This window comes from Plasmopara halstedii, assembly GCF_900000015.1.
Source record: "Plasmopara halstedii genome assembly, contig: Scaffold_2386, whole genome shotgun sequence".
Classification (NCBI taxonomy): Eukaryota; Oomycota; class Peronosporomycetes; order Peronosporales; family Peronosporaceae; genus Plasmopara; species Plasmopara halstedii.
This window is the reverse complement of record NW_020189293.1, coordinates 812,783-832,020: the sequence shown is the minus strand read 5'-3', so window position 1 is coordinate 832,020 and position 19,238 is coordinate 812,783. Positions and strand designations below refer to the sequence as shown.

Sequence of the window (19,238 nt, the reverse complement as noted above, 5' to 3'; positions counted from 1 at the left end):
AACTGTCATGATGTTCCTCAATGGCCATGAGAGCGACGGGTTCCAATTGCTCCATTTTGATGTTACCAGCGGTGCCCAAAAAAGACGGACCAAATCTCGATTTTTGGCAGTAGATATCTCAACGTAGAAACTTTGGTTGGGCACAAAAACTAGGGAGCACTCACTGAGTATTGTTTTGCGTCTAACAAAAATTGATAGAATTCCGGTTAAAAATCTCGTTATGTTTGCGAATTTTTCCAAAACACGGGTTTTATTTTGAGACAGAGGGAGTATGACACAACTGACCTTATTTTCTGCCAATACAGTATAATAGACTTGAGAATATTTTAAAGTGTCAAAATTTTGGACAGAAGTTTGGTAAAATTATTTGCTTAAATTTAATTAGGTAAACAGCAATACTACAACAAAATTCAAAAACCTGATGATTATCGTGACTTAAAAAGGCAGAATATCACCATAAAAATCTCAAATGTTCGGACACACAAGCATCGAGCGCAGATGCCACCTCGTCAACATACACGGCTTTTTGAAAATCATGGCATCTTGAGATAAGTTTTCCGTGAACGATATTTTACTTACGCGTTTGAGCAGTTTGTGCCTTTTGTGAACTACTTTTGAAGATATTGAGACCGGATAACGCCAGTTATCATTTAAACCTAGACGAATTGCTGTATAGCTTACTAGAACTAGCGCCTCACACGTCACATTGTGACGCAAGTTCGTTGGCCAAGTTATTGACGCATATGTGGTTTTTAAAGAAAAATCAACCTCGCTGGTGTAAAAATCAACCTCGCTGGTGTATGAAACCCAAAATCGAGTGTATTAAAGTGTATTTCAACACTATGATCACGAGATATCACAGCGAAAATGTCGTGCTAGCTTATTTAGGAGTTAGAGCTTTAGCATCTTTGGTAGTGATGAATTCTGCCTTCGTACCGAAATCGTGAAATATCAAGTACCAAAGTGCGAACCACGGGGTACAATCTGTGTTGCCGCCTAGCTTTTGAATCGCATTTTGCTTATCCTTGAATTTGGTGGCAATGTCGAACAATTTCTCATGTGTGGGTAACTCTTCAGTCAAATCCAGACCTTACAGCTGTATAAATGAGTAATATGAAAACGATCATTAACTACATAAAACATATCTATGCACAAACAACTGTTCAGGCTCAGATGTGATACCGTAAAAATAATAGCAATGCTGCTCAAAAATATCTGATCCGAAATATATGAAAGTGCACAACAACATTTTTAGACGTGAATCTGTTCAAGAATCATATCTCAAAATTATACAGCAAGAAATCCACTTGATTCCTCATGCGCGGTGCATTCTACGTGGTCACAGCTCTTTTCATCGCATCCAGTGCTCGCACAGCTACTGAATCCATTCAAATCAAGCTTCCAAATGTTCGAAAGAATGAAATCGGTGGCATGGACCCCAAGACATCACCCAAAAGGTCTTTAACAGGGATTGATGGCCGCGTGGTACACGCCACGACTGATGAATTTCGCAGCACTTTAGCTGATATCATTGACAAACCAAGCAACGATATAGTGAAATTAATTCTGCCAGAATTGAGTAATGACGAGATGGCCAAAATAGGTAAATCTGGCCTAAGCAAAATGATCATGGACAATCTGGGCTCTCCCGCCGACTTCAAAGTAAAAGCCGACGAACTTTTAGCAAAAATCCAGGAATATAGAGAAGACTTGACGATCGCCAAAATTGAATACAATCAGCTTACCGATGCAGCTCACAAACTTCAGCCTGATGTCTTGAAGGAAGGCGGCCGATTCATCAACCAAGCCAAACATCATAACAGCCTAACCGCGACCGATTCCGATCCTATACAGGTCAAGAAACCACGACTATCTCAGAATCACCACCCTCAAGTCGCTCACGCGAAGAACAAAGCCGAAGCACCCTATAGTAGAGCTGAATGGCTCGATGTGTTTGCCTCCAAAGCGTCAACATCTCTCACACTCCCTAATGATCAATCCAGCGAACTCAAACGAAAGATAATAAAGCTCGAAGCCTTCTTAGGCAACCTTCCTGATAATGTCATGCTAAACCCGGAGAAATCGCAATTTGACTCATCCTCGAGCCCTTCGATTAAACGTTCCGGTCCGTTATCTCATGCAGTTAGGCGTGCTCATCGTGCTATCAAAGATGCTGTAAGTAAAGCCCCTCCTCAAAGCGCAGTGAAGCTGCTCGATGGTCTATCGATCAGACAAACGAACACTATCGTCCTCAGATTTAGTGCGAGACATAGAAAAGCTAGAGTAGCATGACGAAACATCCTGATTACTGTAACATACGTAAAGAAAAGACTGGGTGGGTGTGTATCCTTTTCGAAATTTCGAAATTCGTAAACATCAATTTTCTGGAACTAATGGATACTTTTATTTTTCGTTAGTAGAGAATGGAAAAGGAGACTGTTGTCGGAGAGTGAAAAATGAAAAGGAGACAGTGGAAAAGTGATTGACTCCTACTTATGCTGTCTGAAATGACTGGTTGCTACGTGAACTTGAGCGTAACCTTCTATAACCTCAACCTGATGTTGGTTCTGGTCTGGTTGAACCTCAACCTGATACTGTTTTATGATCCTTGATCACGTCATAGTGACCAACAAGTGCTGACTTCAGGATGACGAATTTTGCTGACGTCAGCAGATACCGCATATACTTTTGTGCACTATGACTCTGTTGCGTTTAATTCAAGCAAGTGCACTTAATAAGTAACAATTAAGACCTCACGCCTAGTCGCTTGGAAGGAGGGAATCTCAGTCTTCCCGCTGCACGAATACCAAACTCCTTGCCTATTCAAATGGCGGAAATATTTTAACACCTTGCTGTTGTACCGACGCCAGCTTGTTTCTGATCTCATCGAAATAAATTGATCAGTTTTGCTACGAAGTGTAGGCTGTTGATTTGGATCGACAGAATCTCCTCCGCTAAAACTGGTGCCACTTTTGTGGTGTTACCAAATCATTGATGAATAATGAGGTAAAAGACAGTAGATCTCTCTACTATAGCATATAACAGAAACATAATGAGCGGGGTCAGCTCGTTTCAGCTTGCCCTCACGTCTTTCGTATAATCTTTATCTGCGTATAGTCGGCGGTCGACATGTCTAATCAGGCGCTGAACACCTTAAAAATATCACTGTAAAGCACATTATAGGGTTGCTGTACTATAGCACCGATTCGACGGATACGCCACGAATTGTGATTCCTCACGATGAGAAATTATAATACCGTCATCTCTACACATGTCTGTCTCCAAAATTATGGCTATCTGCTGGCGGGCGGTCTACAAAAAGTACAGTAATGGTATTATCCAACTTCTGGAAGACGAAAAAAATCCTTGCCAATGGACCGCCAGCATCTGACGGGTCATACTAAATAGGTTCCACCACGTGCGGCAAGGTCTTGATCTTTTGGCTCCATTCACACATTTGCTTACCTACTGATACATGGTAGCCACCAATACATAGCGCTAACCAAGTTCCCCCCGCGAGTATCATTTTATATGCATTTTCAACTTGAGGTGCTTATCGGAAGGCACTTCTACAAGCTGAATGTAATGTGGGTCAGTGCTGCAATACAGGAAAGCCTGAGATAAGACATGGCAGTGCAGGTGTGCGATCGCGCGCTTCGATAAAGCGACAGAGATTAATTAGAAGTCGTGCCAGGTTGATATAGCTAACACTGTACTTTGTCAAGACATTAGACTGAACGAGACACTTTTTAAGGATTTCTGGGAATAGATGTACTGACAATTTCATAGATGCCTTCATCTTCGCAGGTTCTGCATACAGGTCCAGCCTCTTTATGAATCAACTTAGGAAAGAAATCTGTCGCTTCTACAACACATTTATTCATAATTTCAAATAGCTTTTCGAAGCATACATTCGAACCTTGCGCCGAAGCGCGGTTTTCTTCGTCTCTATTCCCGCTCTCTGTACGACTATGCACGAAAAAACCGTAAAATAATATAAGCATAGCCACGTTATAGACTGAATATCTAATTTACAAGACGATCAAAAGTCTTTTGTGCATTAAATTGTTCTCGTGGTAACACAATTCACTCTCAGAGCATCCCGCTCGGTGAATTACCGCAGCAGTAGAAAAAAATGTCTCTTGATTGCAATTAATAATAACGATAAGCTAAGTCGAGAGCACTGAACCAAATACAGTTCTTCTTGCTGTTCTGCATCTCATCCTTCATTTAATCGGCTTTTGCGCCAAAGATATGGCTTTCTTTTGGCTTACAATAAGCATATACGATTCGGCGCTTGCCGTTATTTTTTCTGATACTAAAATGGCACCGGGTGTGGAGATTAACATTATTAAACTAACCCCACCTCGATATTTGTACTAAGAGATGAATGAGTTTATAATGTGTATTGGTAAGGGTCATCGACGTTTGACGAAATATTTGGTTACAGAAACCATGCCGATTTCAGTAACACTCATCTGTCCAGCGATGACATCTCTCGTCGCCACATCATGATATTACATCAGCAAAATATAACTTACGAAACCATAGCAACCGAAATTCAAGGTGCTTGATACTAGATTAAACACGTCAGCCACTGACCGTCCGCAGCCTGATGGGCAGACAGATTGCATTAATCGCTTGATGAAAATTTAGTCCTATGGACTTGGGCGAAGAGATCGTGGAACTGAGGCGAGATGTTTTCTCTCGTTGAATTGCGTTGAATAGTGCAGTACATGTATCTACTCTCTCACGCAACTCTATTAATGGTTCTGTTATTACCATGGATTCTCGGTACTGTGTACATTGCCACAAAGCTACTTTGATTCTTAAGAAGATTAGGCGATTGGATCAAAAACGATTACCTATATCTATTCGGCTACGTTTTGCGGCCTTATCGCAATATCTCAATCAGGACGAGCATCGATTGCCTCGAGACGCTACGAATATTCTGTAAAAAAGATAACATCGAATGCAAATTATCATGTATGCAAATTTTTAGATTAAAGAGCGACCACGATTTATCAAGCCCTTCGCGGTTATAAAATATACCCGAAAACAAGGCAACATACAAATGTTCCACGTGAGCTTACAAAAATACAAATCACGGTCCCATCCAAACGAGCCAGCCGAATGTCGCCATTATTCCCTGTAACTCAGCTTCTTTCTGCTCTACGGCAGCGACGCAAATCCGACTACTGAAGGATCTTACGACACAAAATGCGATAGTGCGGCTCAGAGTGCGCATCAATACTGGCTCATCTCTGTTTCGTAAGAACGCCGAGACTTTTGTCGAGTGTCGATATATCATTTCAATTCAGCGAGCCTACAAGCATCAACTGCACTAAATGCATGTCATGCCGACACTGCTCGATACGACAGGGATAATTCACTTAGACGTGGAATGTTAGTGAGCCGGTGGGTACACCAGAGCGGTCATCAGTAATTTGTGTAGTGAGAGGGATAGCCTCATTAAACTGTCTTATGGAAGCTTGAGGTTCCTCCTCGGCATGTTCTTTAGTGTTGTGACCGCTTGCAACACGGCGTCAAATTCATCTTCATCTTTCAAAAAGAAGAAGAACGGTCGCCTGTCGCGGCGTACTATCGAAACGAACATTTGCAAGCTCGATACTTGCTGGAACAACTGTCTCACAAACGGGGCTATAAACCAAAGATATTAGAGATGAAGGACTTTTTTCTTTATGCCTACATCGAGCTCAGTGCTTCGCATGCTCGATTTGGACGCTCGCACCACTGAAGCTGGCCTGCATCGTATGAGTAAGATACACAGCTTGATTTTCTTGCCCATATTCACCCTAAGCACAATACTTTCAACACTATTCACGATCCAGACTGCAATTTTTGTGAAGAAAATAACTCCCAAAGCCATAGCTCCAAGCGCAAACGGTATTTTTGGGATGGTTTGACGTAAGGCTAGCAAGAGCTTGTGTAGTGAGGTTTCTGGCGCTAACCAAGCGCTTAAAATTGATTCAAGATCCTGTAGAGCTACTCAGCCTCAGCCCGGCGGTCTACTTTCATTGTTTGAAGCCATACTCATAACTTAATAATGTTGTCAGGAGTCGATAAATTTATCTTGCGCTTTCAGACGAATAAGCTGTGCTTCCTGAACAGGTCAAGCTCGATGATGGTGAGTTGAATATCCTCGTGAGCTACACAGCAAGGTGCTGCTGCACTACTCGCCGTAGAAATATGACACGGAGCTCCTTGTGCGTAGGTACGACGGGGCGGTAAGCTCCATCCCCGGCGAGCTCATCAGCCGTAACTATTCGGGTGAGATGGGAGGTGCTGAGTCAAGATTCGAATTTTCGCCGCGACCGTCTTATTGAAATTTCTCGGCCAACGGCGTTAAGGTTGTAGGTATTTCCAAGAAATAGTTGAGCCATGAGGTGAGATGTACATTAGAAGACTTTGGATGCGTGCAAGCTCTTCGAAACAAGCATGTTAGTCTGCAAGGATGCCCAGTAGATCCTCAATGTGTTCGGTATCATACTACAAAGGATTTACCAGAAATATTTCTATTTTTTTGTATATACATACACCTCACCCCTTTGTGTAGTTGTGTAACTTACAATGCTGACCATTTGTACGAGAACATTCCTTCTGTGACGGTTTATCATAGTACCGAAATATCGGTATTTACGAGGATTGTTGGAGTCATTAAGGAAATGGTTCTATGCACTCGTGGGCATGCTCTCTAATTGTAGTCTGCAAGGTCAAATTATGCAGCGATCATCGATCATGTTATTCAAGACTATATGACATTGTGATAATGGCGTACGCTATATTAACTTTTTAACCGCTTCCTGACCATACTAGGGCGTCACTTTTAATATTAAATCAGCAAACTGTAGAGCGCGCGCCCCCGTCTTGGCAGGCACTCAGCCTCACCTTTTTCTTCTGCTGACATCAGTGTTGTTAAAGAGCCTACTGTTACAGCATACGCTCAAGTATGAGACTTGAAATAATCCAGGCTCATACTTAATTAATAGCAAACTGAATGGTTATAGCATATTAATGTATACTTTGTTATTGTGGGGTATTTTTGTTAAATTATGCTAATTCATTCCTAATACAAACATCTTCTGTTGTGTAATATTACGGCTCCCCGGTGATAATTTACGTGCTGGGGTTTTTTTTATTTTTTGAAAAGTTGGGATATTTTTTTATTATGGCAAAAGTTGGGGCATTTTTTTTATTCTCCCCCAAAAATATATGTTTACTATATCTGATTCATAAGACTATATGTTCTGCTTGATTAGGTATCACGGACCTCTTTCGATCGGAATTTCATTCAATGTATAAGTTTGATACGTCAGAATCGTGAATATTCACAATATGCAAACATGTAGTATAAATTTCGTACAGCTGACCAACATCGTATCTGCACAAAATATACTGAAATGTAAGGTGTATTCAAACAAGATTAAAGACGAACCCCATTAGACACCGTGTGCCTTCTGTGTTCCACATGGTGGGACGAACAAGCACTTACTATGAGCAGAATTTCACTTTACACTTTTTACTCTACATATACTGCCCCTGATAGCAAATTCGTCATGGAATCGTTCCCGTGTACACCATTATACGTCTCAGCGAGCTTTTAAAAAGCCGCGGTCCTTGCAACCGGCGGTCATAATGTACTCGGTGAAGATATCGAACTCCTCTCACACATCTAGACATACGGTCAGGTCGTTTACCAAGTGGGAGGCGCTTACTGCAATCATCCTCTCCTCGGCACAAATTTCAGTTCCATGCCATTTCCAGCAGCGGATTGTTTGAATCATCCCACCGTGGAGCGCACGATGAAGTCCGACGCATCACCACGAGCTGGATGTGATGTAAAAAGTCTAGCTTGCTAATTTGCAAGCACAAGGTCACGCCAACGCGAAATTCATCACGTCAATCAGCCGAAGTGTCTTGCCACGCCAGGAGTAGAGACTTTACACACCAATGCGTGGAGGTCTTCCACAACGAGAGTGAACCGAGCGCCAGTACGTCACACTACATGCGCACTCTAAATTCCAGTATTTCTATAAAATTGCCGTTTGCTCCTAGAGCCGCAACGCTTTGGAAAATCTACTATTCCTATATATATGTACCTTGGGCACTAGGAGCTGACACACTTAGAGATGAGATCGAGCTTAGTCTGCGAACTGGGCGGACAAAACATGTTGCTCCATTCATCTTTAGTATTAGTAAGCCAGCTTCAGCAAAGTCCAAAAAATCCTAGTATGGAGTCCATTATTGCTTGTCTTTGCGAAGAACAAAACATGACGCGGGCGTCGGGGTAACAGTCCAACGTCTCCAACTCGTGCTGTCGACATGAGCTCTTGTATTTGAATTCTTCATTCAACTTTATCAAATACTGGTAGAAGACCTTATGTAGGGGCTGATCCACTAAGCACTCATGTAAAAGTGGGTCACTGAGTTATGCCGGTGAAAGACGACACTCCTGTGGCCTTTCTCGATTGTAGCGGCATGTCAACCGTCTTTGAAAGCACGCCGTACGCTTTGTGATGAGTCAGATATGGGATGCACTCTCTGAGCTTTGCTAACACACTACTTGGCTTGAGGTATCCCTCGCGGTTCAGACGCGTCGCTGCTTCAAAGGCGAGGCTGCTACGTCTCATTCGAGCGCTTCACATTCAAATAACTTGTATGGGCAAGATCGTATGATTTAGATTGCGCGATCAAAGCGTTCCGTCTGATTATCTGTCTGAGAGGGTATGTCGCAGACATGCCAATCTGGCATCAGGCATTTTTAGACAAATCACCAAAACGTTGCTGTAAAGCGAGAATTTTGATACGATACGATGGCACCCGCCAAGCCACGTTAGCTAAACACATTGTCAGAGAGTAGCTTGGCTTTATTGTTATCATTACATTATTGCTTGCATCAACGAGATGGGGCATTTGGCTTGCAAGAACCACAAAGACCACATTATTAGTACAAGTGAACGCATTCTTTTTGAAGGCCGAAAATAAAGTCCGTGTATATTGACTACCAAAACTCTGCAGGAACTGGTAGGATGACTACAGGTGCCGCGTCTGTGGGGTGGAGTATCCTGTTGACACGTCTTTCCAAGTGTCTATCATTTGATTTTCACTTATTCGTACTGGCCGTCATTACGTAACACTATGCCGCTTCTGTTTCTAAATGGCCATACTATGTGTCTCCTACATTTTTTTTATATTTGAGGTCCTTGACGTGAGATATCAAGATATGTTGAGTGACCAATCTCATTGCTTTTCGAAATGTTGATGTTGCAGCACATCTTTCGTTTGACCCAAATGTCATATGTGTCTCCTCATCAATTGTAGACATACCATCACAGCTCACGGCAAGCCCATAGTTTGGGCGACAAGAATAGCATCCGCCATCCATCAGATAGAGCCGGCTTATAACATACCTTACAGGTAGATCGGATCAAGAAGAATAACAAACTTGCTGCTGTCTGTGAGATGTGGTGACGAGGTTGCTTGGCATGATCTTTATCGACCACAAAAACCTCAGCGAATGACTTGACAAGGGTATATTTCTTTGCCAAGAGATCCTTTTCTGTCAGTAGGGCAGATCTCTTTCTTACTGCTTGAAGCAGTCAAAGCTCAAACGCAATCACGTGGGCTGACTAATCGACATCTGATTAGAAAGTGCATAGCCTATGGCAATGGCTGAATAGTCACAAAGACATAAAATGTATGATGTGTGCCAGATGTGCGATATTTATGATATTTTCTTTTACAGCTTTAAATGCCACCCTTTTGTCTCAACCCCCAATACCTTTTTAATATAACTAACGAAGATATTGGTGACAGGTCGTACCATACCAGAATATGGGCCAGATTGATCTATTATATTCAGCTTAATTTGCGACACAGGACTACCAACGCCTAAACGGCATTTATCTTTGCGAGGTCAGCATACTTTTATATTATGTCATATCGGCGCCAAAAAATACTTATATATGTTGACAGACTGATTGTACAAACACGCACGAGTACTTTTCGAAGGTGTGTTATGTGGTTTTCCACACCCATTTCCCAATGCTCTTCGTGATTATGGGCAAAAAATGGTAAATATGAACTTAAGCATTTGCAGCCTAAAAAGCTGCGTTGTTTGATGATGGATTGTGCTATTGCTTTAAATATCCCCTAAGGCATCAGATCAATCACTTCCAGAACATCTTGCTCGATGACATTCACTGCAGTGGAAGAGATATCGCTAGCAGTTCATAATTTTGATGAACATTTTCTATGGCATCGATCAAACGCAGCCGATCATGTTGTTTTAAGCACAATTTTTAACGATAGGTGTTTGTGCCGGAATCTTGGCAGCGAATAGCCTATAAAAACCATGCACAAATTGCCTGTTGCCATACACCTTTTTGAGACAGAGTTCGGCGCCAAATAGTAAAGCCCCCCCCCCTTCACCGAGCCTACTTTGAGCCTTGCACGTAAGGAAGCGTCACTGATAATAAATTGATCTTGTGATATGGACCATCGCCAAGTGTCGCTTTTTTTGGGCCACGACGTGCTCCCCTATCCGCTGGTAATAGGCCTTGTAGATCTCTTGCTCCCAGGCCCTGGAGTTCCTTCCGCAAAAAGTAAGAAGATTCGTTGGATTGCGGAGGATGGCTGTCGAATTAGAGTCGTGCTAGTGACCTTAAGAAAACATTTATCTATCACGATTTTCTTCCTTCGATATAACCCAAGTTGATTCAGCGGCCTCGCCGTCTTGCAATTTCTTGCTCAAACCTTATAAAAAAACTGTTTTATTTGTAGAACTTAAACGGATGTTATGAGGGATAAATTACACCCCCTAAGACTGCTAGTGAAACTCCATCGAGTGAGTTTTCGCCACGTTCCTGTACATATTTACTGCTCCGCACGGTCGGCACATTTTACTGTTGTGCTGATACAGCGGTACTTCTAAGACCTGAAATGGGTGATTTCTCCTTAAAACCCAATGGATCTGACTCTACTCTCTGCGACTAACAGTAGCTCTTCAGCGCTATCGGCTCTGGCAAAGAAGACGGTAGCTTACAGCTGATTAATACTTTTTCACCAAAGATACCTTTTGTGATTTTGTGGACCAAGAAGTACAATCGCTTGATCCTGAGTCGATAGTACACAATTAGGGAACCGAAACACACGACTGCTTGGCTCTATTACATCGTGATACCGAGGATTAATGCCAATTCCAGCTTTTACGTTCTGAAGTGTCACAAGCTGTCAGCATTACATTTGTCATGAAAATCGGACATTACATATGATGCATTGATGGTATCCTGACTTTGTTTCTGCACGGAAATCGCTTATGTTTCTTGAGAAGAGTGGGCTCACAACTTTAAACTCCATCGAGATTGTACTGCGTGGCACCTACCGTCTCTAGCTTCCACTTGATCCGAGGCTCGCGGGGTTCAAGCCACTCCAGACTAAAGAGTAGAGCTTATCTTGAATTCACGTCCACGGTCAGAAATAGTTCTAAATTGTAACACTTCTCAAGTTTACTAGAAGGTCTAACAGAACCTTCGACACTTTCACTAAACTCCTTGTCACAAAAATCTCGGATATGCACATTTTCGCGCGCAATTACCTAATTTAGATTCCTAAAGCGGCATGCGCTATTCCTCCGTTTAATGCATTGCCGAATCGTGAACACCTGAGGGCGAAAAATTACACCATCCGGCCATTTGGCTACCAGCTCCCGGACCCCTTCGGGGCCAGCAAAAGCCATAGGCTTTCCAAGCGTGTTGTCTCATTATCCAGGGGAAGGTGATCGAATCTTTCATGTTCGAGTCTTGAAGAGGATGTACTCTTTCACGATGGGGACGTGCAATTGACTTTGTAAGTTAGGTACAAGGGGGTTATCGTAAAGGTTACAAAATCCAAGCTTGAATTAAACAGTTTGCAATTTTAATCGCACATAGGTTGGATTCATACGCTCTGACCAGGAACAGACCCGAAATCTTCTACGAAACTCCTTTCTAGCTTTTGTTCATCTATTCAAGAGCACATTTATAATTAATTTCATTAAAACTAGTACAAAATCTCTATGTTTTTGAAAATTTTCTTAATAGTTCTGTCTGTGATTGCTGAAGATGCGACCAGCAGCCCACGAGTAAACGTACCCCTCATTGCGGAAATTTTTCATCTTCATACTTACAATACCAAAGTATTTTTGAATATTCACAATTACAGGTGATGATACTTCACTATCATGTAAAGTACATAACCCATAAGGTTTTAAAAGTTAATTTGTAAATAACATTAGAACTTTTACATTGGTAAAATGCAAATCGCATATATATCTCAAGTGTAAGAACATATAGTTTTGAGCTTTAGAAATTCATTTAGATCGATGATGAACGATGACTTATACAGCGGCTTGGATGTGCCGAAAAAGACCAAACGCGAGCGAGAAGAGGAGATTAAAAGCAGGAAGGAGTCAAACGAGACTTTAAATGAAGAAGGAACAGCCAAGCGCCGACGTAAGCAGCATCAGCCGCTAGATGTATCGGCTACCATAACGAAGCTTGAAGGATATATGGTTCGTGCATTGACGGTCTGATCCAAAGCCATTGATACGCTGACAATTACCATTATTTTTAACTCTGAAAATGTCATTGAAGCTTGTTGATAAGAAATTTGCCAAGGCCAGTGCGTTATTTTGTCAGTTAATGCTCGATCGAATGACGGTAGAATCAAGCGAGATGTTCATGAAGTCATTAACAAAAGTTATTGATGAAAAGGGAGACGTTCTTAGCGGCAAAAAAGAATTCCAATCGCTTATTGAAACACTGGATATAAAGCGCGAAGTAATTTTGTCGGTCGAAGATGCTGAACGAAACGATCGAAGTCAAAAGCTAGACATGTGGAAGTTTTTGGCCCTCACGCACGCACAGCTCTTCACAGATGATACGTATCAATTTAATAAAGCTGCAAAAGTGATAAAACGTCGCTTTGATGAAATCGTGAGTAGTAAAGAAAGTCAAGGTGTCGATAAAACAATGCAGCGACTGCACGCAGAGATGATGCCAGTACTTCGGACATTGTATAACAATCGTAACAAGTGGTGGGCCACTACAATCGTTGATAGTGTGCTAGCTGTTTCAACGCATCACCGTCTGCTTTTTAATGAGCAGGATCGAGTTGAAATCGACAAGTGGACAAAGGTAGTGCAAGATCGTCGAAATGCACCTGCCATTGCTCGATCGGCAGGATCTGAAGCACGACGCAACATCGTTGCAACGAGCGTATCCAAAGTGTCAGAAGCTGGTGCGAAAATTCCTGGTAGATCTAATCACCCACTGTTTAACAAGGATTTTTAAGACTTGGAATGTTATAATTTATAATTATAATAAATAGTACTTATTACAGATTCTAATATATTTCGCAGTGATAGCCAGCCAAACAAAAAGCTCTGTGACCATGCTAGCCCTTCATTGCGGCCTCACGCGTGCTGCGTTAAACATTCAAGCGACTCAATTGCGCACATTTGCATCCGGCAACAGAAATCGTCTAACTTGGCGCCAAAAAGCTAAAATTGCGGAGCGTAAGCGTAATCCTCAGCCCCCACGTCAGCAACCACGCCATCGGGCCCACCGCCAGAATTTTCTTGTGTCACCTCCTGTAGACGACGGCAAGAAATGGCGAGTGCTTAGTGCTGGTGTTTTAGAGCGTTTACCGATCATACAGCCTGATTTAAAGGATTGGGAGGTGGATTTTGAAGTGATGCTTCATGAGAAGTCATTGCGAGAGGATCAGAGGCTAGATGAAGATTTTTGGTTCATGGAACCTGGTACCAAGCACATTACACCAGAAGAAGCTCCATGGCCTAATGCTGAAGAGAGTTCAGATGAGCTTGTAGGCGATGGCTTTCATCTTGCTCCTAGGGAGACTGAAGATGATGCCAACAACAATCGCAAGTCGCTTAATCGCGCACTAAAGGGTCGAGTCTTTCTATTGGTCAAGTCGGTTCAGCAGGATGCGAAATATCCGTGGTTTTTTCCTTTCGGTGCGAAGCAAGACGTTGAAAAGATGCGCGATGCTGCAGTTCGCCACGTTAACGATACAGTAGGCAACGATCTTGAAGTGACGCCTGTAGGATTTGGACCTGTTGGATACATTAAGTATCTGCACGAAAACGACCCGGAATTTGATGGCACCAAAGTGTTTTTCTACAAGTCACAACATCTTACCGGAGATGTGATACTGAATTTAAACAAAGCTAATGATTACGTCTGGGTAACCCGAAATGAGCTGTCTGAGTATCTCGACCCAGAAATTGCCGAGTATATTCACAAGATGGTGCCGCCGTAAAGAAAATAGTCAAAACGAGTCTAGAGCAGATTGCAACATATATTGATGACAATACTTTAGCTTGTTATCAGTATGAAAAAAACTATGTGTACAATCAAAGTCACCAACTCATATTTCAATAGATTTCAAATTTCAAAACCACTAGGATCGCTGTGTAAAGATAGGAATAGAGTGGACTTGAACTACAATGTAAGGATATAGAATCGATCCTGTTGAAGTCAGTGCGTTTCAAAGATCTACACAGTTGGCTTGAACTACAACACACGGTTATTTAATCTTAACATATTACTCTCATGTCACAATATATCACACTTAAATAACATATCAGTGAACATATCCATGCTAAATATTCGTAAGATTCTTGTTACTGACAATTGACACTAACGTACGAAACACACGTAACATATAGAAAGAAATGGCACAGATAAGGTTGGGGGAGAATGCTCTGGTTGATCTGTCGAAGAAAATTCCCAACCAGTTCTGCCGTTCTTTGTAAAGATGATAACCTTCTCGCCTTTGGCGGAAATTGCTTCGCTTACTGCGAGGTGTTGGAAGATGCGTTTTCGAGCGATCCGGTAAAGCTTTGGCGTTTGAGGGAGCTACGACGTCTTCGGATACTCTTGGCCTTTTCTTTTCTTTCTTGAATCTCAATATCGAAACTCAATTTTGGGGCCGCAAAACGATTGAGACTCACGTAACTGTTTTCTACACTCGAGTACATTGACACGAGGTCAGGGGGTGTACCAACAAAATCATTTAATAGACGACTAGCACGTGCAGCAGGGTGTCGTTGAGCAGCTACAAGCATTGCATGAAAGTACTCGGCTCGACGTTCGAGCAGTGGTACGCTATCAAACTGGAGAAAACTCCACATGCCACCTTTGTCAGGGAGTGGAGGGAGTGACAATTCCCTCTGTTGACTGCATTCAGTAATAGAAAAGCGTAGACCCACCAAAGAGTCTTCATCTTCACTATGATCGTCTCGTATACTCGCCATAGCTGTAACAGACGCAAGTTTTCGGTGAGAGACGGGCATGACCTTACTCAAAGCTGCGTGCAAGTCTCGGAATTCGGAGTACCGACGTCGCACCTTGTAAGCAGAAAGTGGACCGTGAGCAGTAGAACGCACGATAACTTCGTAATACACAACACCGTCAGTGTCACGGCTATAGCCAGTGACAGAAGCACTACGGTAGTCCATAAAATTCTCGTCATCTTCTTCGTCTCTGTCTTCTGTAGAAACACCCGCAGCTTCACTTCGTGGAGAGCACGAGACTGAATTAAATGTCCAGCTATGATCATGTAGCTGTAGTTGGTCCATGTGACTCTCACCTTCCGGTTCAGGCAAGGATTGTGACCGTTCAAAGTCGCTGGCACTGTCCATAGTTCCTACACTGCAACTACTACTGCTGTGCACATTTCGAGCAGAACGACACGCACTGTTAGTCGAGTTTTCTAACGTTGTCTCGAGCAACGATTTCCGTCGATGTCGATGGCTGTCAACCGTCACGCGTGCACTACGTGGATAGCCAAGTTCTTGTTGCAATAGACTAAGCGAACAGCCAGTACCAGAACTGAGTACACGTCGTGGATGTCGAACACCACCTTCCGACTCAGACAGAATGTCGTGGTTATCTACCGTGAGTACACTGGCAGTCGAGGCACGACGTGGCAACGTCGTTAAAGACTGTGATCGTCCCTCGCGTACAGGCACAATTGGTAGTTTGTCTAAGTTTTTAAGACTCGGAGCAAGAGTTGTAGGGGACACGACGGCAACAACATCACCGAGTTGGTCAGGCATCGGACGTCGGGACGGGGGACAGACGAAGGACGAAGCTACTGCAAAGGCGGCGAGTTTAATAGTGAGCAATGACCAGCCGCAGTAGAGAGAGAGAGAAAAGAAAAAGAGAGCAACTGGGCAGCAAGTGCCACAAAATATTGTCGGAAAACTGATCAACGCTTTGCACACTGCAAACGGCTGTTCTGGCCGTTTTCTTTTACATTGCAAAATATTCGTAAAACTATAGCGGGTAGTGGTTCATCTCGAGGCTAGGAGACCCAGCAGCTCTTTTGTGTGGCCATCCATGCGAGCTGAGCAAGACACTCGATCGCCTGTCAACATGACGCAGTACCTTCCCGCGATTGCGGTTCATTATATCGAGGTGATGGACTATCCATCTACTTTGAACTTTAGCGTTTACTGCAATATATATGGGCATTAATGTCAAATGACTTCCAGCTGGTAAAGACAACGTCGCGGGTCCACACGCGAAATGCGTTCTCGATTAACGTATGGGCAGCGGATTATGCGGATATAAGAGTCAAACGAATTTTTGATCAATAAGACGAACTATTGCAATAATGACAAGAGTCTTGAAAATATTTGAACAAGACGTTTCACTTTAAGTCTCTTTAAAGGTGATCATGGCTACAGTGAGTGCGTGTGACGACTACGAAAAGGCGCGAAAGTAACCGTTTGGCTTGTTTCTTGACAACTATGTTCCGTTTGACCTCGTACCACTTACTGATGCTGATTAGTGTAGTGCATGTAATTGATGGATGTAAAATCAAACAGTGTCATTATTCTACGTACGAAAAGGCTTGTTTTCCAACTATTTCAGGTATGTAGCAAAACTGAATGGGAGACAATTTCAGAGAGAAGCTTTACACTTGCAATAGCCGCGAAACGTTTTATAAAGAGCGTGTTCAAACAAATAGCAAAGTCCGTTGTATCGGATCCCTTGCAGCAAAATACGCTGCATTGTGGATATGTAAAAGCAACCATATTGATTCCTACAGAAATATTGATACATGTGTGCACCACAGTAAAAATTCCGGAATACCGTAATAGATGTTTTTTTAATCGTGTTTATGGTCAATTGGGTTTCGTAAACAATATTCGCACATGAAATTAATACGACAATTTACCAATGTATACGAGTCATAGAATCTTTCAAGGCTGATAAATCTATTTACTGCGGGCATTTCTCTTGAGCCATACAAGAAGAATAAAAGTTACAGGACCTGAGTTCCTGTCCATAAAGGCGTCTCGCCTGAGCTTCAGATTCGTATCTGACCAAAAAATCTGCATAATTCTGGATTTTTTTATTTCATGACTTACAGAGCCAGTACTGATGACAAAATCACAAAATCAATCAGTACACAATGTGTCACCAAAATTTTGGCTCAAAAAATGTATTTCATTCCGGACTCCGCAATTAATGTTTAAACAACGTGCGGGGGGCGAATTTTACAGACTGATGTGACTAAGCGTGCTAAGCGAGTCGAATAGCCTCCTCATACGAGATGTGGTCTGTCCATAAGTATTTAACACGTAAGCAGTTGGCAATACTAGTCGACCGGGTTGAGAGAATTACGGATGGGACGATTGACCACTCATCATTGAGATTTGCGTCGGGGTTGTGGCTGCATAATTCTAATTGGAAGCAAGCACAATTCACTGCTTCGTGTTTTGGTCAGAGTCCAGCATTTTTTTTGCTTGGGGCGCGACGCCCTTTAACATTATGTTCCCGGTCGAGAGAGCCAACAGTTGTATTCAACTAAACAGTATTGCTGATTGGCGAAATTAAATATAGGAGCTGAATTCTGATAGTTAAGACATACATTTGTCGCGCGTAGAGGACATCATAACGTTCTCATTAAGTCCATGACGCTGCCAATCTGAACTTTATCAAAATATGTTTTTTTCTGTCAGTTCATGTTCGACGCATATCCGAACTGTTTCATGACCGGATAAAAATAGTCAACTTGAATCTCCGGGTCCAAACAGACCACCTACGCCTACTTTGCGCACTGAATGCTCTCTTGCTGCTCTTTGTTGTTGAACTACTGGAGAGTGAAGCCGTTTATCGGATACTGACGGGCTTGACTTGTTATCCACCGAACTGCACCAATGTGTTACTACGGCTTTGTACCTTTAGCCCACAGAACTACAACTAAGTTGACCTCTATTAATGGACTAGTGAGACATGCACAATGACATTTACCGCAGACATAGTCTCAGAGTTGGTTGTGTGATGTTCAGGACAAAATCGGCAAGCACGGACACTTATAGGCTGCTACCAGGATGCGGCGACAGGGAGAAGAGCTTGACTTGAGTAGTTGGGGAAAATTGAAAAGTGATTTTTAAGGGCCTAAGTTCGCTAGCGCTACCTCTCAGCCTTCTAGTCACATCAGATTTTCTCAACTAGCCAATCATATATCGTATATCAAACCCATGTACTTTTTGCCCACAAGCATGTTGAATCAGTGAGTGTAAACATCAATATACGTAAACATGAGTATGATCACCCGTGGGTGATGTTCTCCACACTAATTGTGAGAACGATGCACCTTCACTATTTTCAACACTCTCCTTCATGTGCATGTTCGATTCTTGATATCAATTTCATATTGATATTCTCGATAAACCGGGGTAATGCCTTCGTTATTGCACCCGCAACCATTTCTTTTGTTAGCCCAAATTCAATACTGAGATCGTTTGACATTATCTTCGCTTGGATGTAACGATACTTGATGGCGATATGTTTGGTACGTGTGTGATACACTGGATTGTTTGCCAACGCAGTGCACCCTTAATTATCTTGATATATTGTCGTAACAACAATCACTTGATATTCGAGATCCTTCAGCAATTGCCGTAATCACACCCTTTTTGTGTCGCACTGTACAATATTCTGCTTTGGTGCTTGATGTGGCAACAGTCGGTTGACGTTTAGACTTCCACGACACAGCGCTCGAATTAGGATAGAATTTATATCCCGTTCTCGATCGCCTTGAATATAAATCAGCAGCCCAACTCTCATCGGCGTATCAAAAAAGCTCCCCCTGGCTAGAACCATCGAGATAGATTTCATAATTCATAGTAGTCTTGA

General features: G+C 42.5%; 5 protein-coding genes across 5 annotated transcripts; 3 read left to right on the top strand and 2 right to left on the bottom strand.

Moving 5' to 3' along the window:
- Positions 1–880: 880 nt before the first annotated feature.
- On the bottom strand, positions 881–1,127 carry PHALS_03614 (uncharacterized protein; the record flags this gene model as incomplete). Its single annotated transcript, XM_024717857.1, has 2 exons — positions 881–1,069; positions 1,122–1,127. The coding sequence occupies 2 exons, from the start codon at positions 1,125–1,127 to the stop codon at positions 881–883; spliced, it is 195 nt and encodes a 64-aa protein (XP_024583314.1).
- Positions 1,128–1,317: 190 nt separating this feature from the next.
- On the top strand, positions 1,318–2,453 carry PHALS_03613 (RxLR-like protein; the record flags this gene model as incomplete). Its single annotated transcript, XM_024717855.1, has 2 exons — positions 1,318–2,175; positions 2,421–2,453. The coding sequence occupies 2 exons, from the start codon at positions 1,318–1,320 to the stop codon at positions 2,451–2,453; spliced, it is 891 nt and encodes a 296-aa protein (XP_024583313.1).
- A 3,249-nt stretch (positions 2,454–5,702) lies between these two features.
- PHALS_03612 (uncharacterized protein) lies at positions 5,703–6,065 on the top strand (the record flags this gene model as incomplete). The annotated part of the gene is made up of 3 exons (XM_024717854.1): positions 5,703–5,778; positions 5,853–5,928; positions 5,996–6,065. 3 exons carry the CDS (start codon positions 5,703–5,705, stop codon positions 6,063–6,065), a joined length of 222 nt encoding a protein of 73 aa, XP_024583312.1.
- A 6,248-nt stretch (positions 6,066–12,313) lies between these two features.
- PHALS_03611 (39s ribosomal protein mitochondrial-like) lies at positions 12,314–14,343 on the top strand (the record flags this gene model as incomplete). The annotated part of the gene is made up of 4 exons (XM_024717853.1): positions 12,314–12,339; positions 12,406–12,571; positions 12,654–13,314; positions 13,421–14,343. 4 exons carry the CDS (start codon positions 12,314–12,316, stop codon positions 14,341–14,343), a joined length of 1,776 nt encoding a protein of 591 aa, XP_024583311.1.
- A 535-nt stretch (positions 14,344–14,878) lies between these two features.
- Positions 14,879–16,144, bottom strand: PHALS_03610 (conserved hypothetical protein; the record flags this gene model as incomplete). Its single annotated transcript, XM_024717852.1, has 1 exon — positions 14,879–16,144. The coding sequence occupies one exon, from the start codon at positions 16,142–16,144 to the stop codon at positions 14,879–14,881; it is 1,266 nt and encodes a 421-aa protein (XP_024583310.1).
- Between the last annotated feature and the right edge of the window lie 3,094 nt (positions 16,145–19,238).